The sequence below is a fragment of the Drosophila kikkawai genome, chromosome 3L, assembly GCF_030179895.1.
Source record: "Drosophila kikkawai strain 14028-0561.14 chromosome 3L, DkikHiC1v2, whole genome shotgun sequence".
NCBI lineage: Eukaryota > Metazoa > Arthropoda > Insecta > Diptera > Drosophilidae > Drosophila > Drosophila kikkawai.
Genome location: NC_091730.1, coordinates 19522840 through 19549385, shown reverse-complemented (window position 1 = coordinate 19549385; position 26546 = coordinate 19522840). Strand labels below are relative to the sequence as shown.

General features: G+C 46.6%; 7 protein-coding genes across 17 annotated transcripts; 4 read left to right on the top strand and 3 right to left on the bottom strand.

Moving 5' to 3' along the window:
• Positions 1-111: 111 nt before the first annotated feature.
• LOC108078721 (MRN complex-interacting protein) lies at positions 112-826 on the top strand. The gene is made up of 2 exons (XM_017172718.2): positions 112-231; positions 292-826. Exons 1-2 carry the CDS (start codon positions 181-183, stop codon positions 748-750), a joined length of 510 nt encoding a protein of 169 aa, XP_017028207.1. The 5' UTR covers positions 112-180; the 3' UTR covers positions 751-826.
• On the bottom strand, positions 824-6937 carry Zn72D (Zinc-finger protein 72D). 3 transcript variants are annotated; one of them, XM_017172716.2, is made up of 6 exons: positions 6882-6937; positions 6527-6606; positions 4973-6406; positions 4266-4766; positions 1852-2042; positions 824-1792 (listed from the first exon to the last, which is right to left on the bottom strand). In XM_017172716.2, the coding sequence occupies exons 3-6, from the start codon at positions 6396-6398 to the stop codon at positions 1214-1216; spliced, it is 2697 nt and encodes an 898-aa protein (XP_017028205.1). In that variant the 5' UTR covers positions 6399-6406; positions 6527-6606; positions 6882-6937; the 3' UTR covers positions 824-1213. The 3 variants fall into 3 exon arrangements, 2 of the variants coding, with proteins under 2 accessions (XP_017028205.1, XP_017028204.1); XM_017172715.3 differs by having other exon boundaries at positions 6735-6922; XR_001770836.3 differs by lacking the exon at positions 824-1792 and adding an exon at positions 3523-3748 and having other exon boundaries at positions 1914-2042; positions 6735-6925.
• A 358-nt stretch (positions 6938-7295) lies between these two features.
• On the top strand, positions 7296-16678 carry Taf4 (TBP-associated factor 4). 9 transcript variants are annotated; one of them, XM_017172714.3, is made up of 11 exons: positions 7296-7439; positions 7924-8249; positions 8499-9036; positions 9965-10126; positions 10359-10985; positions 12026-12604; positions 12675-12902; positions 13073-13969; positions 14030-14203; positions 14267-14392; positions 14740-16678. In XM_017172714.3, the coding sequence occupies exons 3-11, from the start codon at positions 8683-8685 to the stop codon at positions 14896-14898; spliced, it is 3306 nt and encodes a 1101-aa protein (XP_017028203.1). In that variant the 5' UTR covers positions 7296-7439; positions 7924-8249; positions 8499-8682; the 3' UTR covers positions 14899-16678. The 9 variants fall into 9 exon arrangements, with proteins under 9 accessions (XP_017028203.1, XP_070141918.1, XP_070141916.1 ...); XM_070285815.1 differs by having other exon boundaries at positions 7304-7439; positions 7935-8249; XM_070285817.1 differs by lacking the exon at positions 7924-8249 and having other exon boundaries at positions 7297-7439.
• A 603-nt stretch (positions 16679-17281) lies between these two features.
• Positions 17282-21293, top strand: Strump (WASH complex subunit strump). The gene is made up of 4 exons (XM_017172663.3): positions 17282-17588; positions 17650-17752; positions 17812-21005; positions 21070-21293. The coding sequence occupies exons 1-4, from the start codon at positions 17467-17469 to the stop codon at positions 21221-21223; spliced, it is 3573 nt and encodes a 1190-aa protein (XP_017028152.1). The 5' UTR covers positions 17282-17466; the 3' UTR covers positions 21224-21293.
• Positions 21226-23911, bottom strand: Pgm1 (phosphoglucose mutase 1). Its single transcript, XM_017172666.3, has 4 exons — positions 23738-23911; positions 23412-23658; positions 21578-22796; positions 21226-21513 (listed from the first exon to the last, which is right to left on the bottom strand). The coding sequence occupies exons 1-4, from the start codon at positions 23813-23815 to the stop codon at positions 21375-21377; spliced, it is 1683 nt and encodes a 560-aa protein (XP_017028155.1). The 5' UTR covers positions 23816-23911; the 3' UTR covers positions 21226-21374.
• Positions 23912-24543: 632 nt separating this feature from the next.
• On the top strand, positions 24544-25849 carry SsRbeta (signal sequence receptor beta). Its single transcript, XM_017172669.2, has 3 exons — positions 24544-24701; positions 24892-25267; positions 25378-25849. Exons 2-3 carry the CDS (start codon positions 24893-24895, stop codon positions 25573-25575), a joined length of 573 nt encoding a protein of 190 aa, XP_017028158.1. The 5' UTR covers positions 24544-24701; position 24892; the 3' UTR covers positions 25576-25849.
• A 52-nt stretch (positions 25850-25901) lies between these two features.
• On the bottom strand, positions 25902-26545 carry Trs20 (TRAPP subunit 20). Its single transcript, XM_017172670.3, has 2 exons — positions 26359-26545; positions 25902-26301 (listed from the first exon to the last, which is right to left on the bottom strand). The coding sequence occupies exons 1-2, from the start codon at positions 26443-26445 to the stop codon at positions 25969-25971; spliced, it is 420 nt and encodes a 139-aa protein (XP_017028159.1). The 5' UTR covers positions 26446-26545; the 3' UTR covers positions 25902-25968.
• Between the last annotated feature and the right edge of the window lies 1 nt (position 26546).

Below are 26546 nucleotides of genomic sequence, written 5' to 3'. Positions count from 1 at the left end.
ATTTTTTTAATTTAGAATTTTTTAAATAATTTTATGTGATAATAATATTTATTTTAATTTATATTATAAGTATTTGATCTACATTTTAAGTACCTTTAAACCAAGTTCTGTGGTATATTTACCTGAGTGCGTTATGGTCTCTCTAATACATATCTGAGGTTTTTCCTGCCTAATTTAAAAATGTCTCAGCAAATTCGCGTTTTACAATGCATTCAATGCAAAATGTACCAGGTTCTTGTTGGAATGCACAAATTCAATCGAGGCTCTGCCATAATTTTATTCTTTTTTAAGGTTGACCTGGTAAAGAAGGCCAACAAATGGGAGTGCAAAATATGCCGCCATAAGCAGGATTTGCTTAAAGAGTTCTTTCGAGGATCGGGACCAGAGTGCCGGGCCAAGGTGCAACAAATGAACCTGGAGCGTGGACAACAAGAGGAACTTCTAGAGGAAAATCTGCTCTTACATCAGGAGCCGAATCAGGAGGATTGCTCAATTGAAAGCCAGGAAACCAATCCTCCAAAGAAAACCAAGAACAAGTGGACAAATTATGTGGATGAAAACATTGAGGTTCCCCAAAAGTCTGCAATACGCCCAGCGAAAGTAGCAGTTGTTAAGGAGGATCAAAGTGATGGCTTTTGTATGAACTTTGACAAATCCAAGGATCGCGTCTCGAAGGCCACAAAGCGTCCTGGACCAAATGTAGTAACCTCTCTTGGTAACAAAAGTTCTAAATGGAGCAATTATTTATAAATTATAATATAAGTCTTTTCTTGAGTAAATATAGTTCTTGATCATTTAAAATAATCACCAATAAATCAATATCTATGGTTTATTACGTTTTATTAAAATCTGTTTCGTTCTTTTACATTTTTATATTTGTGTGTGAAACGCGTAAGGACCAATGTGTGTTCACATCTAAATTGGAATACATTGCCTTCTGTTTTTGCACTAATGCTAAAAAAATACAAGTAATGATCGATCCGTTAAATATTGTGTAAGTTAAAGAGTTTATAGGTTTATAGGGGCTTCTTCCAAGTGCCACATGTTGGACATGCTTAGCTCCCTGCCCACGCAATCGATGAGCCACAATGGGAACTGAATACTCTCGCTTGGAGATATACGAGTTAGTTATTGTTAATCGTGAGAGAAATTGTAATATTAGTATAGCCAACTACGTGTAAATATATAATCTATTGCCTTCGGCGGGCGGGCTCTAGGCGCTAGCGGCACTTCCCCCGGCAGCGTCCTTCTTGGCCACCTTCTCGTCGGAACCGGTGGTGTCGTCCATGTCGTTGCCCTCGGCCTCGCCGCCGGGTGCGCCACCAGCCTTGCCGGATGACCTACGCCGTTTGCGATTAATGCGCCACGGACGCATGGGATACTTCATGGCCGGCAGCTGCTCCATGCCGAGCACCTTGTAAATCTGACGGAAGGCAATGTAACGCAGGAACAGCTGTGCCGAAACAGTAAGATCCTCGCGTTCCTGTTTGGTCAGCTCCAGCAGAGCATCGGTCGGGTCCTTCTCACAAGGGTCTAAAAGTCCCGGGCCATTGATCAGAAAGCCGGAGGACAAGGCCTCCATAATGCGACGCATGCAGTCGCCGGGAGAGATGGGAAAGCCAGCCGAGGAGATTACCTTCTCCACCAGCAGTTCCAGCGACCACTGGGGCAGCGCCTGCCAGGAGGCAACGCGCTGGCACAGATCCCTGAGGATGCGAATAACCATCACACACGATTGCAGGCCGGTGGCCCGGGCCTGGAACCATTTGGCGTGACGCAAGTCGGCTAAAGCCTGCAAGGAATAACATTTTTGGTATCCAAGTGGGTGGTTCCAAGAGAATGACTACTTACACGCAAGCAGGGCTCACGAGGCAAGGTCTCTACATCACCCTCGCCATCGTCATTGGCCGAAGCCTCGGCGGGACTGGTGTCGCGCAGCAGGGGCGATGTAAGGGTTATCTTCACAGAAACGGACTCGTCCAGGACAATTACCGCGGCATCGTCGGCGTTGACCTCCACGCGATAGTTGACCTGAATGTCACCTGTAAACGAGAGAGCAAAGAAAAGGAGGAAAATGTTAGCGGCCCTTAGCAAACATCGAAAGACTCTTAGATTCAATTAAACTTGGATAAAGAGCAGGGACCGTAATCATTATAGGTGAAAAAATAAAAATCAATGTTTAATGATTTTGGATTGATTTTAATCAATTTAGCTTACTATTATATTTGATATTTATTTAATCGCTCAAAAAAACTATTATAATTTATTTGAATGATTTTTTCGTTCATCTGTTTTCGCTTTATAGAATCATGCAAAAAGATTTCCGAAGAAACTTTTTAGAAAGAAATATTGAGCGAAAAAGATTGCATTATTTTTGTAGTATTATTTTCCAGATTTAAGCAATCATTGCTTTGAAATAATTCGCTTTTTTATCCTTTTTTGTTTAAAGAAAACATTGATAATCATTATTTACGGTCCCTTGTAAAGAGACAAACATTGTGAGTGAAGCAAAAATTCCAGTGTGGGCCCGAAAAGTACATATAGTGATTGGCAAACATTCGGTTCAAATGGACTTGATTGATGCACGTATGGATTGGCACGACTAATGTTTGTTTCTTCCCACGATCCAGGTATCCGCTCCTCGGTTCCCAGCAAACAGGAGACGAGGCTTATGATTCGTTTGACTTGCGTGCTGGGATCGGGATGATTTCGGTCGGTTGGTTGGGTCTCGGTAAACGGAATTGCAAGCTCGACGAGAGACTCGTTGCAATTCCATTTAGAGCGCGCTTGACCCCTGCCCGAACCGAGTTTACTGAATTTGGATTACTTTTGATAAATTATTATTTTGAGATTCTTGATTATATATTTTCTATTTTGTGGTTGATTGTTAGTTTTAAATTGCTTAAAAAACATTGAGCGAAATTTATGGGTTGCTTGCGGGAGACGTTGGCCATTGCCTTGCCTTGTCGTTAGCTTTTGCTCAAATTTCGATCGCAATTTTTTTCATGATTTTATTTGGATTTTTTCGATTGACAATCAAGCTTGATACACACAACTCGGCCGCTTGGACACACATATATATGTATACGACATTACAGAGTATAGATATACATAGTATTTTTGCTTGGGTTTCGAGTAAGAGATGAGGCGGCGCAGATCGGCGCTGCAATTTTGGCTCAAGCAATTTGCATTGTTTTTATTTTTTTTCCCAAAAGTCTGTGTGTGGATCAATCGCATTGCTTCTTGGCGTGTGGTTGTGTTTTGTTCAACTTCTTGGCCATATGTCAAAGGACTTTATTTACACAAAGTTTGATCAGGACGAGAAAAGGGTGCAAGAACCGAAGAACGGCGAGCGAGTGAAACGAGCGCTAAACTTTGTATAAATATATTCCTTTGCTTCGAGAGAATTGCAGTTGGTTAAGTTTGGGGCCACGAGAGACCACACCACTCTCTAGACTGAAGACTGGACGACTGTGGCATCGCATCCGTGTCCGAGTCCGAGTCAGTCCGCCCGCTTGTTACCGTGACGATATCCGTTTCTGGTGGTGGTTGTGCTTGTGGAGTGGAGCAGAAGAGCGGAGCAGCAGCAGCCGAGCGGGAGGGAGCAACCTTGGGAGGGCTGAGGGCTGAGCTACAGCTAGCTACAGACGGCTATAACGACACTGAACGACACACTCTAGACTCTAGGACTCTCGCGAGCTTCTAGGCTAAGGCTCGAGGCTCGAAACTTATCCTGCAGAGAGAGAAGCTGAAAACGGCAAATACGTTACGTTTTTATTCGCTATTAGTTGGCTATGTTGGCTGGGGGCGTTGGGCGCGGTTTGGCGGGCGTGGCAATCTCAAAAGGTCCACCGCAACAACAGGGCTCAACAGTTGTAGTTGTCCTAAGTACTTTTTACTTTTTTTTTTTTAAACTTAATTTACTTTTTCCACACAAATTGCCCGTCGAACGTGATCGAGTAATGAATTGCGAATTGCGAACGGATCCATTGCTGGCATCTTAGCACTCCAAAGTGTTTTCGTTATACATATTTAACTAGTTCAAGCCGCTCTTCCAGTTGGCCAAATTCACCAGCGTGAAATTGGCCAAACCAAGTACGTATTTGTATTTATATATATAGATCTTAATTCAGTTTTTTGGCTTTTTGCCGCATTTGTCACTCAAGCCATTTCTCTGGAAAAAGTTTTGTTTTGTTTTCTGTTCCTCTTAAATAGGACAACCGAAATGTTGTTCAACAATATTGCTGAGCAGGGACTAGACTTACCTGCCACTTCCTTCAGTTTGTCGGGTAGCACATTGGCCACACGCTGCAAAAGACCAGCTGTTGGCTTCTCCGCACAGAGCACAACCAGCTCGACGGCATTGTCACCGTGTAGAAGCAGGCCCTTGGCCAGGTAGCCCACACGCATCACTCCCTTGAGAATGCGCAATACATTGCCGCCGTTATCGGCATCCTTGTGGAACGAGAAGATCTGGTTATCACGTCCGTCCTTCTCCGACGGTTTGTCGGTCTTATCCTTCTTGGCAGCCGCACCCGCTTCGTTTGGCTGCTCGGCCAGGGCGTCCGAGACCAGTTTCAGAGCACGCTCAGTGTGCGAGACGATGCGCTGGATGGTCTGCAGCTCCTCTTCCTTGGGATAGATCTCGGCGTGACGCGCAATGGCGTGGCGATCATCGGTGCTTTCGGGGCGGCGAACATTGCCGCCGGGCATCATGCCAAAGTGCGGTGGCGGTCCATTACCCATGCGTCCAAAGCGCTGGGCGCCTGCAAAGAAATTAATATGAAATGCATATTAAAATACATATCGGCCATGATCTGAATTAGAGATTAATATTTCAAAAGTATATTCTGGTTCTTGGTTCTTAATAATTTGACTACGTATTAAATACGTAAATATAACAAACAGAAGTGGATTTAGAGGTGTATTTTGAATCAATATTTATCACAAACCTTATCTAGTGTACACTCACCTCCAAAGCTGCGCGACATCCAGTTGTTGTAGTCATACTCCTCGTTGTACTGACGATTGCGCTGCTCGTCCCAGTAGCTGCCGCCATCATGGTCCTCGCCACCGCGATGGCCGGACATCATTGCCCGCTGAGCCCGAGCCTCGGCCAGGCGACGCTGGCGAGGTGTTGGCTTGAAATCAACCACCAGATCGGGTTGCACCTTGCGTTTGTACTGCAAGCGGTGACGACGCCCCTTCATGTGCATCTCTTTGGCATTGGGGTCGTTGAACTTGCAGTCGCAGAGCTTGCAGTTGAAGCTCAGAATCTTACCCTCCTCGTCCTTGACCTCTTCGATATACTCTCCGCCCACTGGCTTGATGTTGTCCGTGTTCTCACCCAGCGAATCATCTAGATTGTCATCCAGATCATCTCCTGGTGAATTACCCTCGTTGGCACCGCCCTCAGTCTTGATGGCAGCAGCTCCTGTGGCACCTGTGCCGGCTGCCCCAGCAGCGGCTGGCACAAAGTTAATCTTGCCCATTTTCTTTGGCTCCTCCGAGGGAATGGGTTTGCCCAGCTTCTGGTGCAGCTTCACCACCTTCTGATGCTTGGCGCCGCGAACGTGGGCCGCGTACGCATCGGTGCCTGTGCAGGTGACGTCGCACAGCTCGCAGTGGTAGTTGTTTCCCCTGTTCTGGGTGGTGCTGGTGGCACTGGCCGACATCTTGAGCGAGGCCTCACGCTTCTTGTGCTTTTGGCCCTCCAGATGTTCGCGGTAGGTCTGTGGACCGGCGCACGAGATCTTGCACACCTCGCAGTAGTGCAGCTGCTGAGGGCGTGGCGGGGCCTTGGGCCGCATGCCGCGCAGAGCGGGCGCACCCGGAATGGTGGGCCCCATCTTGCGCTGATACCAGCTATTAGCCCCGCCGTTCGGCTTCTGCGGTCCGCCTTGGTGCTGCTGGGCCACGTACATACTGGCGGCGTTATACAGGGCGGTGTCGTAGCCGTAGTTGTTGCCACCCGAGGGAGCCGAGTTTTGAGGTTTCGGCCCGCCGTTGGACTTGTCCATCTTGCCCTTAACCGGGTTCTTGACGGGAGGAGCCGAGTAGTGGGTCTTGCTGACTGCGGCTGCCGAGCCCGGCGCGTTGTAGCTGGCCGGCGACTGCTGGTAGAATGTCTTGGTGGCATCGTACGACTGAATGGCGTTGCGGTAGTCACCGCCGCCGCCGTAGCCACCGTAACCGCCCGCCCCCGGTCCGGAGGAGGCGCCAGCGCCACCGCCAGGACCCCCGGCCGCTGCATAACCACCCTGGCCGGCAGCCACAGCAGCGTTTTGGTAGGCCGCCGCGTTCGCGTAGGTGGCGTTGGTTACCGCCGGGTACGAGACCTGTCCCGTGTTGTACTGGGTGCCGCCGTAGTTAAACCCGGCGTAGTTGTTGTTCGCCATTCTTGTATCTGTAATTACGGAAATCGAATTTGTTGCCAATCTGTTTGTGGTGATGAACCCCTTCCCGCCTCCCTTCCCCATCCCCACCACCAAATACAAGCTACTCCAATGTGATGTGTGCTACTTACATTCACTATCCGGCTGTCAATATTTATGCGGATTTATTCAGGAATTTATATGTGCTTTCCGGGTAATAGCCTGTTTATAGCTGTAATGGCAAAGTGGACTTAGTCACGTCATGTCACAGAAGAGGAGTCGCCGCCGACCGCAGCCCAAGGAAATCAAAGGCAAGGAGACGGAGCGCCCCCTCCATTTTTTCATTCGTTTTCTGCTTACGGCTATTGATTTTTTCCGGGCAACTTCAGACGCACTTTTCGCGTGTGTGGCGGACATGCAAGCGCGCGCCGTCGAGGAACCCTTTCGGAGCGGCACTTTTTCCACGGGCAGCACACTGTTTGAGCACGTTATTCTAATTTTAATTACCTGATTTTGCTTGGCTTGCTGAAAAAATCTTCGATAGCTCTAGCCGGCGAGCTACAAAAACATCGTTATTGCAATCGATGTTTTCACCACACCCTCGAGGAAGCTGGTCTCACTTAAATCGATTACAAAACGATTATTAATTGCTTTCTTTAAATCGATATTTTTATGACAACTTTTATATTTTTACATATTTTTAAAAAAGACAGCCAAATGAAAAAACATTAATTTAATTTCGGGAAGCTTTTCTGTGATAATTTTTTAAATTGATTAAACATTATTTTATTTTAACAAAAACAAAAATTACTTAATAATTCTGGTATATTTTTAAAATAAAATGGTATACTTGTTGGATTATTTGGTATAAAATGGAGTATTTTTTGCTGATGGCCGTACGGCTAACTTTGTGAATAATCTTGCGGTCTCACTAATCACTCGTCCGACCTCGGCGGTCCGTAAACATTATTTACTCGGTTTTCGGCTAAATCGCCAGCAAAACGCAACGGAAAATCGTTTAAAATGCGCTCCAGTGCACCGAGTTCGAACGCAAAATGAATTGAAGTGAGTGCATTGGCCGCACGGCCGCAAAACTGCCACCGACTGTTGCAGGCTGTACAAAACTGATACTGATACACACACACGGACACGGGTACATGCCACCACCCGCCCGTTGCCCGCAAAAGTAGAAATTACTAATACTATGGCTGCTTAACTGGCACGATGCTCCATTTGTGTTTGGGCTCGCGGTGGGTCGTCGCCTGTACCCAGTAATGTGCGGATTTAATGGGGTCAAATAAATATATTTTTTTGTTGAAATAAATTCAAATTTGGTTTATGTTTAAATTGGTGCAAACTCCTTCGAAAACATCTTAATTTGTCCCGCATGAACGTGCAGCGTTGCCGGACCGTGGGCTTCATGTTTTTCGCAGCCCTCTGGCAACGCCGGCCCACTCGATTTTCGCTTTGCACGCGCATTCGTGAAAATGGCGGCGTTCTCGCACCGTCGCTGCCAAATTTTTTGTACATCAAAATAATCAAAATAAAGCATTCTTCCAGTGCTCAACAATCTGTCCGTGCGAGCGCGCGCGTGTGTGTGTGCGAAGGAAATCCCCAGCGCCACCGCGGATCGAGAAAGTGGATAGAACGCAGAAGGCAGAAAACAAAAGGCAGCGAGCACCGACAGCGAAAACGCAACGCCAGATAACACACGCGACGGGACGGGCGGACGAAAGCAGGGAACGGAGGTGGTAGTGAGAGGCGAGCGCCAGGAGAAAGGAGGAGAGTGCAAGTGCGAGGGAGCCAGCGCAGCAGCAGCCGCGTGAATAAGTCAGCGGAGCACCCGCGGTCGTTCCTCGGGTTTTTCTGGCCAAGGTGAATGCAGTTGCCTTAATACCTACCAGTAGTGTACGTGCGTGCGTGTGTCTTTCCGTCTGTGTCAAGTGGTGCTCCTCCCACGTCTCCAGCCATCTGCTGGGCCTGTTTTTGGTTGGGCTCTTGGTTTATGACCTGACCAGGTAGCCGAGACTGGTGGCAGCTGCAGCAGTCCTCGGTCGAGGTTGCACTTACCTGCTCCGACGCCCGAATCGTATAAATACTAAAGTGCCTCCCCTTACCTTGCAGTTCGCTTCTGGAGCGCACAGCATGCAAAAGTCAGTGTCCCGTGTGAATCGCCAGCACAGGATGTGCGCCAGCAGTTGATCGGCCAGGATATACCACACAGAACGCGAGTTCAACAAGCTATCCAAGGATACACACTCACACATACACAGCGCCCAACCACCCTGCACCCACACTCCTCAGCACGATGAACACCAGCCAGACAGCTGCCGGCAACCGCATCACGTTCACCAGCCAGCCGCTGCCGAATGGTACCATCAACATAGCCGGCAATCCCGGCGCCGTCATCTCGACGGCCCAGCTGCCGAACACCACCACCATTAAGACCATCCAGGCGGGGATTGGGGGCCAGCACCATCCGGGACTGGCGCAGGTGCATCAGGTGCAACAGCAGCAGGCGCAGCAGCAGACGCAATCCGTAGGTGCCACCCAAACACAAACCCTAGTTATTAAATCCAACCACCATGCTGTCACCCTGCCGGCGGGTCTAGTCTCAAGTGCACCAGCAGGAATCGTAACCATGACCAAGACCATCAATCAGGTATCCACATTAAAGCTAAACCCATTCCACTTCGGGCGCTAGACGATCGCAAGTCGGCCGTTTTATTCGTCCAAATCTCCTCCTCTCCTCCTTTCGAGTCGGATTGTAGTAACTGCAACAACACACATACACACACGCTTGGTTTTATTTCATTATCGTTCTTAATGTCTCCAACTAGAGCTTTCTGTCCTGTAGCCAATCCGAGAAGCCTTCCACAACATACAAGAATGAAGTGTATCCCACATCCTTACCAAAAGTACATGTATCTGAAAATCCAAGCTTATACCTTCTCCCTTATCTCTGAGTTTCACAATTCGAAATTTGAAATTATAAGGTTTTTCTAGAGTTTTCCAAATTCTAAAATCCACAAGCTTACATTTTCAATGTTTTTGTGGAAAAACCTTAATTTGTTTCTTGCTTCTTAATGTTTTTTGAGCTGCCTAAACCAAATTAAACAGAAATCTAACCTACCTGCTTCAGATTAAATCCTATATGGAATTCCCCGCCAATCCAAATTTTCTTCCCAAAACCCAAAATCCAAGCACAAAACTCTTTCTGCTTTATGTATACCCTAAGATCCTTGTCATTATTTTTTTGTAGAACTATTTTGCTTACAACGCTCGCTTTATGTAGAACAATTATCTGAAACACTTGCCTTAAGATACCAAATCAGTAAGCACCACACAAGCCGGCTAAGAAACCTACATAAACCCCACCATATATATTTGTGATCCGTAAACTGGGCCCCTCAGACGAACGAAAATCCCACTGGGACCGCTGCATGCTGTAGGCTTAGACTTAGAATCCAACCAACCAACACCTCTAAATGCTACCTCTGCCCAAATAGATTATGAAAACTGTGATGAGATAACCGAGTGATGATCGTGCGATTGATTAATTGTAATAATAATGTGTGTGTTTTTCCCAGGCCGGTCAGCCGCTGCTGAACTCGATGCTGCCGGCGGGCGTGGTGGTGGGCATGCGCCACCAGGCGCCAACGCAGCAGCAACAGAAGAATGTGCCCACCAATCCGCTCAGCCGTGTGGTGATCAACTCGCACATGGCGGGCGTGAGACCGCAGAGTCCATCGGTGAGTAGATTCGATTTGATTTGATGTCTTTAAAACGGTTGTTGTGGTGGGTTCTTCTCTACTAACTGACCCCACAAGAAGCTCCCCACCTAACCCACCTCTAACCCCGTCCCCTCACACACATGTGCACAATCCGCCCACCGCCCACTCCACATACACATTCACCGAAACACACAGACCATGGTCCAGCAGATGAAAACCGAGTATCTCTGTCTTCTCTCTTTACTTTTAGATAACTTTAAGCACACTAAATACGGGCCAGACCCCGGCATTGCTGGTCAAGACGGATAACGGATTCCAGCTGTTGCGCGTGGGCACGACGACGGGTCCGCCGACGGTGACACAGACCATAACCAACACCAGCAACAATAGTAGCAACAACAGCAACACGACAAGCACTACAAATCATCCCACAACAACACAGATTCGTCTGCAAACTGTGCCGGCTGCAGCTGTAAGTAGATACCAACAACAACAACAACAACAACAGCAACATCAGCAGCAGCAGCAACAACAGCAAGCCACCAGCAGCAGCAGCACAGCCAGCACTAGCATAGCACTGCGCAAAACGATTGTCCGTACATCATCCACCACAGTCCCATCCAGCAATAATAATAACAATAATAACAGTATTATCAATGCCACCACCACCACCACCAACACCACCACCTCTACCAACAACAACAACAACAAACCCGCTACTAACCAACAACAGCAGCAACAGCAGAAGCTCCAACAGCAACAGCAGCATCTCAAGGCCCAGCAGCAGCAACATAAACAGCAGCAACAGGCATCCGCTGCGGCTGCCGCTGCAGCAGCTGCCGCCAATGTGGCGGCCACCATAAAGATTAAGCAAAACGTAAAGAGATGCCTTCATTGTCAGGATACATGTCCTCGATATGTTCTTTATATATTTTGCTCTTCTCTCCTCTGTTCTCTTATGTCTGTTTATGCATTTGGATTTTTGATCTTATTTATGACTTCTACGTACATACGCCTACATATATGCTTCAGTTCCGTTTTTTTGGTTCGTCGTCCCACGAACGAACCTGAAATTTTGATTTATCCAGAATACTCTCTCCATATACGATTGCATTACCTATATATACATGGTATATGTATACTTAGCTACGTTTTGCATGCTGCGTTGTGTAACTGTCTGTGTAAAGTTTGATAAAACTCCTTATTTCGATTCGATTTAGTTATATGCGCTTTCGCTGTCCACGAGTTGCTGATTCAGGCCAAAAAAACAACATCATTACCGAGGGCTCACCAATGATGTGTGCTGGGCTGCTGTGGTTTATTTATGGGAAGACCAGACCCCCTTTAAAAAAAAGTTCCTTAACAAAAAATACTTTACATTACAATGCCTTAGCCAGTGGTTTCCCTTGTGACATTTTTTTTATATTTTAAATGTATAAAATCAATTTTAAAGCTACGATTGTGGAGTTGCTTAATAAAAAGATAACACAGATCAACAGATTTTTGGAACCTAGAACCGAAATATACATTTCTGTTAGTTTGAATCCTTTTTTTAATTTTCAAAATATTAGAGAGATTAAAATGAGTTTAATAATTAACCATTTTAATAATATGTCACTGCACTGGGCAGGCATTTTAGTGTAACGTTCATCTCATTAACCATTCCCCTAGTCATAGCCCTGCCACCCCTGCACACACATTTGGAGGCTGATCAAGGAGCTGCCCTTCCTAAAAATCTAAGCAAAAGAACCATCCATCATCATCGTTATCACAATCTTTATTCCGCTATATACAATATTTATATATTTGTAACATTAATTATTCTCTAACGCTTTTTAGTATTAATTTTGCACTACTTTTAATGAAAATCTCTGTCATAGATACCCCATACTAATGCATTCGTTTTATTGTCCACAGTCTCTGACCAACACCACCGCCTCCAACAACATAATTGTGAATTCGGTGGCCAGCGGCGGCTATACGAACGCATCGCAGCCGCCGCACCTGACCCAACTGAATACGCAGGCGCCGCATCTGCCGCAGATAACGCAAATTCAAACGATACCAGCCCAGCAGCAGCAGCAGTCGAACAATGTGAGTGGCGCAACCACGGGCACAGCAAGCACAGCGGTGAGCAGCAGCACGACGGCAGCAGCAGCGGCGACGACGACCACGCAGCAGGGGAATACCAAAGAAAAGTGTCGCAAGTTTCTAGCCAATTTAATCGAATTGTCGACACGGGAACCGAAGCCGGTGGAAAAGAATGTGCGCACCCTCATCCAGGAGCTGGTCAATGCGAATGTGGAGCCGGAGGAGTTTTGCGACCGCCTGGAGCGCTTGCTCAACGCTAGCCCGCAGCCCTGTCTGATAGGATTCCTCAAGAAGAGCTTGCCCTTGCTCCGGCAAGCGCTCTACACCAAGGAGCTGGTCATTGAGGGTATCAAACCTCCGCCGCAACATGTGCTTGGCCTGGTTGGACTTCCTCCACAGTTGCCGGTGAGTAGGAAATGATCTTTTTCCTTTCTTTGATTTTATTTAAAATTATTTTCTTTGATTTGAAATATAGAAAATCCAAGCGCAAATCCGTCCGATCGGCCCCAGCCAGACAACAACCATTGGACAGACGCAGGTGCGCATGATAACGCCAAATGCCTTGGGTCAGCCGCGGCCCACCATTGGCCACACGACGATATCAAAGCAGCCGCCCAACATCCGACTGCCTACGGCTCCACGGCTGGTCAACACGGGGGCCATTCGCACCCAGATACCCTCCCTACAAGTGCCCGGACAGGCGGTAAGTATACCCTGGCAGGGTATTACGATTTTAGTCAGAGGAGTCATTTCCGACGCTATAAATCACATATATTCTTTCGGAATGATAAGAATCTTCGACTTCCCGAAGTTAGCTTTCTCTGTTTAAACATTATTGCGAACAAGTCCTGAACGCATCTCTCTCTTTTATAGAACATTGTGCAAATTCGTGGACCCCAGAATGCCCTGCAACGCACGGGATCGGTGCAGATCCGTGCCACCACCCGGCCGCCGAATAGTGCCCCCAGCACGAACAAACTCACTGCCGTCAAGGTGGGCCAGACACAGATTAAGGCGATTACGCCCAGCCTGCATCCGCCCTCGTTGGCTGCCATCTCGGGCGGGCCGCCGCCCACACCCACGCTATCTGTTTTATCCACGCTGAACTCTGCATCGACCACAACGCTACCGATACCATCGCTGCCCACAGTGCACCTTCCGCCGGAGGCTCTTCGGGCCCGTGAGCAAATGCAAAACTCGCTGCACCACAACAATAACAATCACTTTGAAGCGAAGCTGGTGGAGATCAAGGCCCCATCTTCGCTGCATCCGGCCCACATTACCGCTTCGCTGACGCCAATTGGAGCCAAAACGACAATGGCAAAGGCATCGCCGATGATCGGCAAGGCGGCGTTGAATAAAAAGAAACGTGACGCAATGGAGGATGCCAAGATGAACAGTGCGGGTGGAGGAGCGGCAGCAGCGGCAGCCAACTCGTTCTTCCAGCAAAGCTCCATGTCCTCGTCGATGTACGGCGACGATGATATCAATGATGTGGCTGCCATGGGTGGCGTCAATCTGGCGGAGGAGTCGCAGCGGATACTCGGCTGTACGGAAAACATTGGCACCCAGATACGGTCCTGCAAGGACGAGGTGTTTCTCAATCTGCCCGCGCTGCAGGCTCGGATACGGGCCATAACGTCAGAAGCTGGTCTGGACGAGCCGGCGCAGGATGTGGCCGTACTGATATCACACGCCTGCCAGGAGCGACTAAAGAACATCGTTGAGAAGTTGGCTGTGATAGCGGAGCACCGCATTGATGTTATCAAGGTAAGTCTTTTTTTAAATAATGAGCCCAAATAGATTCAATAAGTAAATTCCTTTCTTCAGTTGGATCCTCGCTACGAACCTGCCAAGGATGTGCGCGGACAGATCAAGTTTCTGGAGGAGCTCGACAAGGCCGAGCAGAAGCGGCACGAGGAGCTGGAACGAGAGATGTTGCTGCGGGCGGCCAAGTCGCGGTCACGAGTGGAAGATCCCGAGCAGGCCAAGATGAAGGCGAGGGTAAGATGAGCTTGAGCGTTATTCTTCCCGAGAAATCCGTGCTCAAGTCTTTCGATTTGCTAGGCCAAGGAGATGCAGCGTGCGGAAATGGAGGAGCTGCGTCAGCGAGATGCAAATCTGACGGCGTTACAGGCGATTGGACCACGAAAAAAACTGAAGCTGGACGGGGAGGCAGCCAGTGCGGGAGTGGTATGTAAATTCCAAATAATTCTATAAAATTTTTTAAATAAATAAGTTAAAAATCAGGGACCGTAATAATTATAAGTTTTATTTTTAAAATCTCGGGAGAATGATTTCACATTGATTTGTATTTTTGTATCATCAATAATCATTAAAATTGAGTAAATCATTCCGGAAATGGATACATCTGACAAGGATTCCCAGAATATTATGCTTTTTAATCCATGTCGATTATAACTTGTTGATTTTTTCATTAAAAAATGATAATAATAATCTTTATTACGATCCCTAAAAAAGTCTTAGTCTTAGTAAAGTTAACCCACTAATAAAATTACCTTCTCTTTCACTCATAATAGGGTTCGAGTGGCGGCGGACTGCTGAGCAGCTCGGGATCTGCGCCAACCACGTTACGGCCGCGCATCAAGCGTGTGAACCTGCGCGACATGCTCTTCTATATGGAGCAGGAGCGCGAATTCTGTCGCAGCTCTGTGCTGTTCAAGACATACCTCAAGTGATCGTCGTCCATCATTCGCAGAAGCAGCAGCACCGTCTTCTCCTCCGCCGCCTTCTCCCTCTCCCCGGCCTGTCGTCGTTTCCAGCTTTACGATTTCATCATCCATTTGCAATATACACAATATTTTTTTACATAATTTAGCCTCAAATTTAACTGCGTCGCGTCGTCCCTTCGTTGTTGTTTTATTCTTTTTAGATAGGCGACCCCCCTCTCCATTTTATATATTTACCTTACTTAAACCATAACTTGTAATTTTAAGACTTAAAGTTCGTTTAGTCCCCCTGCCTCTGCCCCCAATAAATTGTCTGTAAAACTCAAACCAAACCAATCCAATCCAAAAACAAACCAAGAAAACCACGGTAACGTAAAAGTGAAGAGTTGAAAGTAAAAACGAAGTGAAAAGTAAAGTAAGGAGAACGCGCAGTCAGCGGGCGTTTAAAATGTAATTAAAAAGTAACATAAAGTTTGCATCAACTGCATTGACGGCCTTATCTAAACGATATAAACATAATTATTAATATATTTAATTATTTTAGCTTAGTTTGTTAAACGAAAACCGAGCATAATTCCTAGATGTAAGCGAACGGAGAGGTACAGCGCTCGCAGCAGCCACAGAAACCGAATTGCAAAGAAGAGAAAATGGTTTTTAAAACCGGAAGTAAGGATCGAAGCAAGTTTAGCAAGAAAAACAAACAAACAAAACACACACACATCAAAGCAAAGGCAACAAGATATGCATATTTAAAACCTACATTGAATTTAGTTAATACTTTCGTAACAAAAAAGGAAAAGCGATGTAATTTGTAATTATCATTTAATTGTTTAAAACGGAGAACCTAAATCGGTATGCAAAAGAGAAAACCAATTGTACATACAGGCTAGGCTAAGATTTTTCAAATAGTTTAACTTAGGTAAAAACGCAAAGGCATAATTAACGAATTCTCTATGGCGAGGAGCGGGCGCTGCACTCCGAAATCAAATATGTTCTTATTGGCGGCGCTCTCGATCATCCAACATATATTATTATTATTCTGAAACACACGGTTCACTAGACTAAGTGCGAGGTGCATTATGGTTTATGTGCAAACTGACCAAACAAACACATTGGCGTCGCCCAGTCCCCCTACCCGAACCTTATACAAAATAGACAAATTTTATACACCTAGCCAGAAGATAAATCTTGTAAAATATACGCCCCAAAATAACATAAATCGACAACAATTGATGTAATTCAGCAAAACTCTAAGCTAAACAAAAAGAAAAAAAAAGAAACCAGAACAATTCTAACAAATTCTTTGTGTGTAAATGAAATTAAATTGTGAACAGCAAACAAAGCAGTGGGCAAATGCATCAGTAAACACAGCGTATAGTTTGATAGGCATATAACTGAATATATATAATTATATATATTATTATTATTATTATGTTTTAACATTAAGCAACAAAAAATAAAAGCAAAATGCAGAAAACCCAACTCTGAGCACTGTGGGCGATTATTAGCGGGGAAAAGTAGAGCTGACTTCAAGTGCTTGGTGTGTTTTCATTTATGTATGTAACGGTATCTCAGTTAATTAGCTAGTTAAATCACTACAAACTTATATAGTCGAATTAAACAATTATTAAAATAATTATTATTATTGCTATTTTTATATTCATTCTTATGTTAAATAATCTTACTGAAACCTTTGTGTAAGTAGTAGTAGAACCTAACACAAGAAATAAAATCGAACCAAATTTACATTTGGATTCAACACCAGAAAAAAAATATATATTCAAATTTATATTTTTATGTTTTCCTTTGTCTGCTTGCTTTTAACTTTTGGTTTAATAAAATAGAGTATAGCGTCCTTCAAATGAATTAGTTATGCTTTTTTATTTATTATTTCATGGTATGTACTTTAAGCCTATAATTCCCAAGCTTAGAGTTAAGAAAATTAAGTTATTTCATAGCAAAAACAAAATAAATAAATATCATGAATAAACTTGTTAGGGATCGTTACAGTTATAACTTGTACAATAAAAATCACAAAATAAGAGTTATTTTTTTATATATATTTTATTATTTAGAAAACAAAAAAAGAATTTAATTCTTATTATTAAACATTTATAAAAAGTTTTTTTTTATTTGTATAATAATAATAGAAAATAAAAATTATTATCCAATTTTTGGTAGTAACTTTTTGTACTTATATATATATATATATATATATATCCCTGTATATTAGTAGTATTTCTGAGACTTTAGATTGTTTTATTTTTATGTAGGCTTACAGCTCTACAAATTTCCATTCTTTTTCTTTAAATTGAGCGCCAAAAACCTTCAAAAGCTTTGACAGCTCTAAACAGACCGTTCAGTGTGACCTTATGACAGGTGTATTTTTGTTATTGCAACACACAGCCACTCTAGAGTGCAAGTTTCGCTGAAAACAAAATAAACCAATTAAAAACAACAACAAAATAAAGTTTTTAGTGCACTTTAAGTAATAAATTACATTTCAGTTGTTCTGCCAAAAGGTTATACCAACGTCCTGAGTCTCCAACAAGAAGAAAATGCTTTTTACTTGCCGAAATGACCGAGTTTTTCGATGAAAACAATGCCTGCGGCCAGAATCTTTTAAATATTGTCTCCGTGGGAAATTCCATTATAGCAGAGATCCTGCGCCTCAAGGACTACGTACCCAGTATCTATAGGTAGGAATACTATAAGAAACAAAGGCCTGGAAACAATGACTAATCACTCGCCCTCGCCCAGATTGGAAACCAAGGCAGATAAGTCGAAATATGGGGAGATTCTGGTGGATTTCAGCTACTTCAAAGCGGCAGAGGCTCATGAAAAGAAGATTGAGGAGAGCCAGGTGGGTTTGGATCCTCCAGTTACCTTTAATAAATTCCCATTAATAAATTTCCATTTCAGTCCCTCACCGAACTGGATGACGAGGTGCGCAGCCAACTGCCGCTGATAACGCGCTTCTATCTGGCCTTTCAGAGTATCCATCAATATGCCTCCGACCTGCAGCATTACATTAAGGAGCTGGAAAGCGGCTACTACATTCAGCAGACGCTGGAGACGATGCTTCAGGAGGACGAGGGTCGTCAGCTGCTCTGTGAATCATTGTACCTCTTTGGCGTTATACTCCTCCTGCTGGACTTTCACATACCGGGCGATGTCAGGGAGCGTCTGCTCATAGCCTATTATCGACACAGTGGTGGCGATGCCACTCCCATGTCCGGTTCGGATTCCAATATCCAGGATGTGTGCCTGCTCCTCCGATCAACCGGCTATGTGCATCCCTCGGAGGCGGCTAAAGTGCCAGTGAAGGCGGCTGCCAGCCTGGTAGTTCCGAGATATCCGGAGGAGTACTTCTCACGCTTTCGCTTCGATGAGAACTTCGTGGATTTGGTTGTGGCACGCCTTCGTTGCGATGACATATACAATCAGCTTACCCTTTACCCACACCCTGCCCACCGCTCCACCGCCTTATCCACGCAGGCCGCCATGCTGTATGTGTGCCTGTACTTCTGTCCCAAGGTCCTGCACTCCCAAGGCTCCCAGATGCGCGAGATTGTGGATAAGTTCTTCTGCGACAACTGGTGCTTGTCCCTCTATATGGGCATCACCGTGAACCTGGTGGATGCCTGGTTAGACTTCAAGGCGGCCCGGTCAGCTATCGAGAATGTGACGAGTTCGGTGGCTATCAAGACCCTTTGCGTGCAGCAAAGGGAGCAGCTGGTCAAGGTCCTGCAGAAGACGCAGGAGATAACACGAGAGGGCGTCCTCGACGATGGCTTCGTGACGGAGCATGCCAACAAGATCATTTTGATGATGCGGCAGTCCAATGTCCTGCTGCGCTGGTTCTGTTTGCACACCTCCAAGGAGGTGTTCGTCTTCTCACACAACACCGCCAGCCAGCCGGGACATGTGGAGCAGATGGTGATCCAGGAGCTGAAGTTTGACAGGAATGCCCTCTACCACCTGATGCTCAACTGCAGCCAAATGGAGCTGTGTGTGCGTGAGCTGCTGGCGGATATCCAGCAGACCAAGGAGGATCGCTGGACCAAGAGCCGGGAGGAAGCCATGCAGAGACTCAAAGAGCTGAGTGAGGCCTTTGCCGGTTCCAGGCCTTTGACCAAGATCGAACCGAATACCCAGCTGCAGCAGTGGTTCGGTGAGGTGGCCGATCGCCTCAAGAAACTGGAGCTAGCCAGGCCCCAAAAGTCGGGCCGCCTACTCATTCAAGTGATGCAGGCTCTGGACGAGGTGCAGGAGTACCATAATCTCCACTCAAACATGCTGGTCAAGCAGCACCTTCAGGAGACCAGGGACATGCTGAGCCACATGGCTCAGCTGATCAACCTGAAGGAGGACATCGAGATCCACATCCAGATGATCACCGACTTTAGTTACGCGTGGCATCTCCTGCAGCGGGATTTCAAGCCGCTCATGCAGGAGCACATCAAGCGACAGCCCCAGGCCGTGATCGGTATCCGCGCGGTGTTTCTCAAGTTGGCCAGCACCCTGGAGGTGCCACTGATGCGGATCAATCAGGCCCGAAGCGAAGATCTGGCCTCCGTGTCCAACTACTACAGCACGGAGCTGGCCAACTTCCTACGGCGCATTCTGCAAATCGTTCCCGAGACCATGTTCAGCATTCTGGCGCGGATCATTCACTTGCTGACCAATGTCATCAAGGAGTTTCCCACGCGTGTGGAAAAGGAGCGCCTCAAGGAGTACGCCCAGTTCGAGGAGCGAGCCAAGGTGGCGCAGCTCACCAACTCCATAGCGGTTTTCACCAAGGGAATACTGATGATGAAGACCACTCTGGTGGGCGTAATCGAGCTGGATCCCCAGCAACTGTTGGAGGATGGGATACGCAAGGAGCTGGTTAATCATCTGTCCAGTGCCTACAATCTGGGCCTGATCTTTACGCCAGAGAAGGGAAAAACACCGGTGCAGGTGCTCCAGCAAAAACTTCAGACGTTGGCCAAGACGATCGAGGGATATCGCAGGTCCTTTGAGTACATTGAGGACTATCTAAGGGTTCAGGGCCTGGGCATCCTGCTGGAGGAATCGCAGCGCATCATCAACTACAATGTGGAAAAGGAATGCAATGCCTTTTTGCGTCAGAAGGTCCAGGAGTTCCAATCGGTGTATCAGAGTTCGATTATTCCAATTCCAAACTTCCCGCCGGTGCAGGGGGATGCCTCCGGCTCCAACAACTTTATTGGACGCCTGGCTCATGAAATCCTGCGCTGCACGGAGCCCCGGCATACCATCTTTCTGGATCTCAAGAACATCTGGTATGATAAGAAGGCTCCGGCACACCTAGAAGTACTATCCGGTTCTGGATTCTTTGGGATATTGCGCGAAGCCTTGGCTCCGTCGGGAATGGTAGGACTGGAGCGTCTCTACGCTCACATGCTAGCGGATGAGCTAAAGCGCAACCTGGAAAGGTTGCAGAAGAACCTCACATCGGATCGCATGTGGGTGGAGGCTTTGGACAGCCTAACCCGAGAATTGGAGTCTCGGGACTTCCCCCCACCCGACGTGGCCAAGCAGCCGTTGAAGTATTATCAGTCCTACACCCAGCGCTGGCTCAAGGTGTGGCCAACGGTTCTGGATTGGGTGCTGGCCATGGGACAGAAGCAGCTGCTGCGCCAGCAGATTGCCGGCGAGCTGAGCTTCAATAGCAAGTGCGATGCCAAGCTCCTGGAGAACACGGCGGACACATTGAACCGGGCCCTTCTTCTAGAGCTCTCGCTCAGCCAGAGTCTGTGCGATGAACAGGGCGTGGGCATGCTGACCGAGCTTCAGGACATACTCCTCTATACGGGCAACTATGAGCCACTGGAGCAGGTCTTTGTCACCACCAAAAATAGCCACAATGTATCGCTGTTCCTGTTCCTCTTTACCATTGCCCATCTGGGTCGCCTGCAGCACTCCACGAACACGGATTGCCTGCTGCCCAAGTCAGCCAAAGATGTCATAGACTGTGTGCCTTTTGTGGTGGGTCTGCTGACCATTCTCCAGCAGTTCCACAAGAATGTCAAGATGCTGTATATATCCTACATGAGCCAGTATGTTGTGACCATTGCGGAAGCCCAGTTAATGTAAGTTTCCCAAGCTCATTGGGCTCTTAACAAACTGTCTTAAAGTTATGCTTTCCTTTTGCAGGGACAAGGAAATCCTGGGACCTGACACAGTCACTGCCCTCCATTTCCTAATGACCTTTATACGCAGCGCCCGCCTGCCTCTAAGAGTGCTGGAGCAGCGCATTCCCAACATCTTACTCAGCGAGTTTGAGTATCTGGCCACACCCACAAAGTAAGGTTTGGGCTACACACAAACTTTAATAAAAACCGCAAACATAACAAAGGAAATGCCTCGCTGAGGTACAAGTACAGGAGATTGTAGTTGGAGGGGTTGTTGGTAGTAATCTCAGTGATCTCTATTCCGCGCAGGAACTCCAGTTTGGGTCCTTACGTGATCACGGTGGGGGCATTGCGCCCGGTGAACTTGGGCAGCTGAGAGATCTCCAAAGCAATGTCAATCAAAGGCTTCAGCATTACGCTGGCCTGACCCAAGACGTTCTCCTTCTCATAGGAATCGATGTACAGGCTAGGAGAAAGAGGTTTCCATAAAATTCCCAGAAATATTCAGTAGAAAACCCAGGATAACTTACCGCACGGTGGCTCCGGAGCTGCCGGTTCCACTGAGACGCATCACAATGCGACTGCCGTCCTCGAAAACAATGCGCAGGCCCTGTTTCGTGGCCACCGACTTGTCCACCGGATCCGTGTAGCTGAAGTTGTCCGCCTCCTTGACCTTGTAGGTTTTTCCTCCACTGGAGTAGCTCTTGCCCACGAATGCCGGATCAGTGATGGCCTTCTCCATGGTGTTCATCATGTCGTTGCAGGGGTCCGAGGCGCACTCCTCGTAGTCGTAGCGGGTGAAGTAGTTGCGTCCGTAAACAGACCAGTGCTGCTTCAGGATATCCTCAATGCCTTTGCCCGTGTGCTGCATCACTGAGATCCAGGCCAGCACAGCCCAGATGCCATCCTTCTCGCGAATGTGGTTGGAGCCGGTTCCGAAGCTCTCCTCGCCGCACAGGCACAGCCTTCCGGCGTCCATGAGGTTACCGAAGTACTTCCAGCCAGTGGGCACCTCGAACACTTCCTTGCCCAGCTTTCGGCCCACCAAATCAACGGCGGAGGCAGTGGGCATGCTGCGGGCGAATCCCTGAACACCATTCTTTTGGAAGTAGGGGATGGCCTCCAGGTAGTGGGCAATCACGGCCAGCGAGTCGCTGGGCGTCACAAAGAACGCCTTGCTGCCGATGATCATGTTGCGATCACCGTCTCCGTCGAAGGCGGCACCGATATCGTAGTCTCCCTGCGCCACAGTATCCACGAGATCCTTGGCATAGGTCAGATTTGGATCAGGATGCAGACCCCCAAAGTCCGGCAGTGGTGTCGTGTGCACCACCGAGGATTCAGAGGCACCCAAACGGTTCAGGAAGATCTCCCTCACATAGGAGCCAGTTACTCCATTCATCGCATCGATACGCATCTTCAAGGGCTTGCCCGTAGCCTTGCCGCTCACGAAATCCTTTAGCTTGGCAAAGTCAAAGATCTCCTCCATGTGGCGCACATAGTTGGCCACCGAATCGATTACCTCCACGGTGAAGGGCTTGCCGGCCACATCGAAGGAGGTCACGCCCACCTTGGAGATGTCGATCTGCAGGTTGCGGACCAGCTTGTACTGCTTGATCTCGGTGGTGATCTTGTAGATGTGGTTGGTGAAGGCGTCCGGGGCGGGGCCGCCGTTCTCGCAGTTGAACTTGATGCCGAAATCGTTCTCGGGACCACCGGGATTGTGGGAAGCCGTCAGAACGATGCCACCTGAGGAGGAGGTAAGTAAAAGTTGACATACCATAGGGTTTTTATGTTAAAATAATGGAAAAAATGTATATTTTTTATATATATTTAATCAATTTTTCCCCTAATTAAGTTTAATTTAAAAACGGAAAGCTTTATATCAAATTATTTTTATAATAATTAATTAATTAAGGTTAACGCAAAGGTGCTTCCATTTTGTGAAATTCTGCAAATGAATTTTCCGATTAAAAATTCTTTTATGGGTATTACTACTTTATTAAGTAATTAGTAAAGCCAATAAAAATCCTAATTAAAAAGCTTAGAAATAATTAAAATATTAAAATTAATAACCAACGTTTCTTTTTTTTTTGTAATAGGAAATGTTGTTAAAAAAAATCTATAAAAAATTTTTATTTTATTTTTTTTAACAAAGATTTAAGCTGCCTTTTTCCTTTTCCAACTTTTTCAGCAAGCCTCTGTTAAGCCTGTTTCCTATACGACCCCAGGGACGACCTCTGCCAGTTAACAGAGCGCCCGCCACCCCGTGCGTTGATTATGGCAGTAGGTGATGCTTCTTATCAATTAAAATCTTTACGAACACAGTGGACGCCGCCTGTGCATAGACGGAAAAGCACTTACCCAAGGCCTTGTTATGACGAATCAGACTGGAGACGGCGGGCGTGGACAGAATGCCGTTCTGGCCCACCAGCAGCTTGGAGACACCATTGGCGGCGGACAGGCGAACAATCAGCTCAGCAGCCTCCTTGCAATAGTAGCGTCCGTCGCCGCCGACCACCAGAGTGGAACCCGCAAGGGCAGCGCCATTGGCCTCCAGAATAGCCTGGACAAAGTTCTCAGTGTAGTTTGCCTGGGTGAAGACTTTCACCTGCGAGATTTCAAGAAGGGATTTCCCAAGTTAAGATGAGATGACAACACGGATCTTTGTCCCGTTTTCAGTGGCGAACCTTTTTGCGCAATCCACTGGTGCCTGGCTTCTGACCCTCGTAGGGCGTTGTGGCGACAATTTCCACCGATAGCGACATATCACTGGACTGGAGTTTTCCGGCTGCTGGCTTTATTCCAACTGGACGACCGACCCGCGTTTGCGTATGATGAAAATTGAGTGTCGAGCACAGCGCAGCGTTTTCGCCTCCCACTGATAACGCGATTCTTAAGAGGTTCGGCTATGACGATCCCGATAAGCGCTATCATCGATGCGTGCCGCTAGTCATTCCCAATCTATAATTGGGGGTGTGTCTTAATATCGCCAGAAATCGCATAAATTCCGTTATCTTCCGTTAGACATTTTGAATTTCTCTGCTTCATCGTGATTTACCGTTATTTCGTTATTCTAGTTGGGTGAACGTATAGGCAGAAAAGCTTTCTGTAGGGTGCAATGTCATTCAAGGGCATTCTCAGGTGCCGGCAAACAGCTGTTTTGCGCAGAAAATATGCCAATAAAACAGCAAGAGCCAACTAAGAAAAATAAATATTAAGCAAATACTAACTAAACAATAGCTACAGAAATAAAACAAAAAAAAAAAACAGTTTTGTTTACATTAGTTTAGTCGGTTTAAAAACAACAGAGCGCTGGATTTGTGTAATAAATATCAGATTAATTTATGCAAAAATTAATTTATAAATTTAAATATATTTAACGATTTAATCATCTTTAATAACTTAAATTATTGCAATTAAATAATTAGTTGGTTAAGCGATGTTCTTCACCTATTTTGATGACATTTGTTCCGATTTCTCAAACCACTTTTTGACACTTCTCAAGTGCACCTTGACAGCTGTGTTGGCAACTCTATTCACGGAGTGGGCAGCCCTGGCACACGAAGATTTGACAGTTCCACGTCACGAAGCAACGAGAAAGCGGCCGAATTCAGTTCCAAAATACTCGCAAAAGAAACAGCCAACATTCAAGTAAGTACTAAAATTACAAAATTATTGCTTAATATTTGCGATCGATTTGTTTTCGGATCACCATTATGTTATAAAAACGGAGTAAACCGATTGCAAAGAGGCTCCCTTTTCGGCCTCCCCCTCTTCCGCGTTTGGCCCTTCCACGTCTACAAAAAAAGTGAAACGTGAACTAATCTCTATGTGATTGCAGGATGTTCAAGCACCTGCTTCTCCTGTGCGCCCTCAGCGCCGTTTTTAGCGTCTGCCTGTCTGAGGACGAGACCCGCGCCCGACTCCTGGTCTCCAAGCAGATCCTGAACAAGTATTTGGTGGAGAAGAGCGACCTGTTGGTGCGCTACACCATCTTCAATGTGGGCAATGGAGCCGCCACCAAGGTGCGCCTCGTAGACAGCGGCTTCCATCCGGATGCCTTCGAGGTTGTGGGCGGACAGCCCACCGCCGTGGTTGACAGGATCGCTCCCCAGAACAACTTCACCCATGTCCTGGTGGTGAGGCCCAAGGCCTTCGGTTACTTCAACTTCACCGCCGCCGAGGTGTCTTACAAGGCCGTCGAGGAGTCCGACCTGGTGAGTAGTAATCTTGGACTTGGATAATCGGGACTCACATTGCCCTTATCTGTTTGGAGTTGATAAGATTTAAAAGTGAACTTGTTCTAAAACTATCTATCTCGTTACAGCTCCAGCTGGCGGTCAGCTCCGAGCCCGGTGAGGGTGGCATTGTCAACCTGAACGAGTACAACAAGCGCTTCTCCTCCCACTTCTTCGACTGGGTGGCCTTCGCCGTGATGACCCTGCCCTCCCTGGCCATTCCCCTGGGTCTGTGGCATCAGTCCAAGAGCAAATACGAGCGCACCGGCAAGAACAAGAAGCACTAAGCTGTGCTCAGTGCCCCGTTGGAGCCTCACCTCAAGAGATTTCTGAACGAACACCCCATTCACGCAAATTCCGTATAACTTTGTTGCTTTAGTTTCCAATTGATTCCATGCGTTGTTCATCCCACACATCTATGTAGTTTACTCCAGTCTGGAGGCGGGCGTTGAATCGTTTTAGATTTGATACGAGGACGCATCGAGTAAAGGGAGAGTTGAACCAAGTCCATCAAGAGTTAAGCCTAGACTGCTTTTCTAAATAAATTAAAACAAATTGTAAGCCAGAGTATTACTTATTACTTATGGGGCTGTTTTAAGGCAGAAACAGAGTATTTTTGACTACTGTTTTCACTAAATTTAATAATATTTACACTTATTTGCTAAGAACTTGCAACACATTTAGGATAACAGATACTTTCGGCCAAAGATCTCCGACTTCTTTTCAAACATGGGCGACTTGATGGGCGTATTGATCCGGTAAAAGGCGTTCATGGAGTGCTTGATGTAGGTGTCGTACATCTCGTTGAAGAAGTTCTTGATGCCCTCGTCATTTTTGTTGTCGTGGACGATGATGAACCTGATTTGACTGGCCGTGATGAAGGCGGAGACGAACCACTGATTGAATCTATCGATGGACTTTAGTTGCATGTTGGCCGTCTTCCATTTGTGCTCGTCCACCAGGTCCAGGGCGGCATGGGCAATAAATTGGCTCAGGTGCCTGTGGTCCTCCTTCTAAGGGATATAATATGGATTTTAATGGTTTTCTTTTGTGTTTTCCTGATTGTTTACCCGCAGCTCCTTGTTCACTGTGCTGAATTCCTTCTCAAATATGGGATTATCATTGTGGCCAACAATAACAAAGTAGTAGGTTGACATTGTCACGAATCTGGTCAGTTTTGTTTAATCTATAGTGAATTAAGTTTTTTATTTTTATTTACTTGTGACGACAGTATGACCATTCAGCTACTATCTTTTCC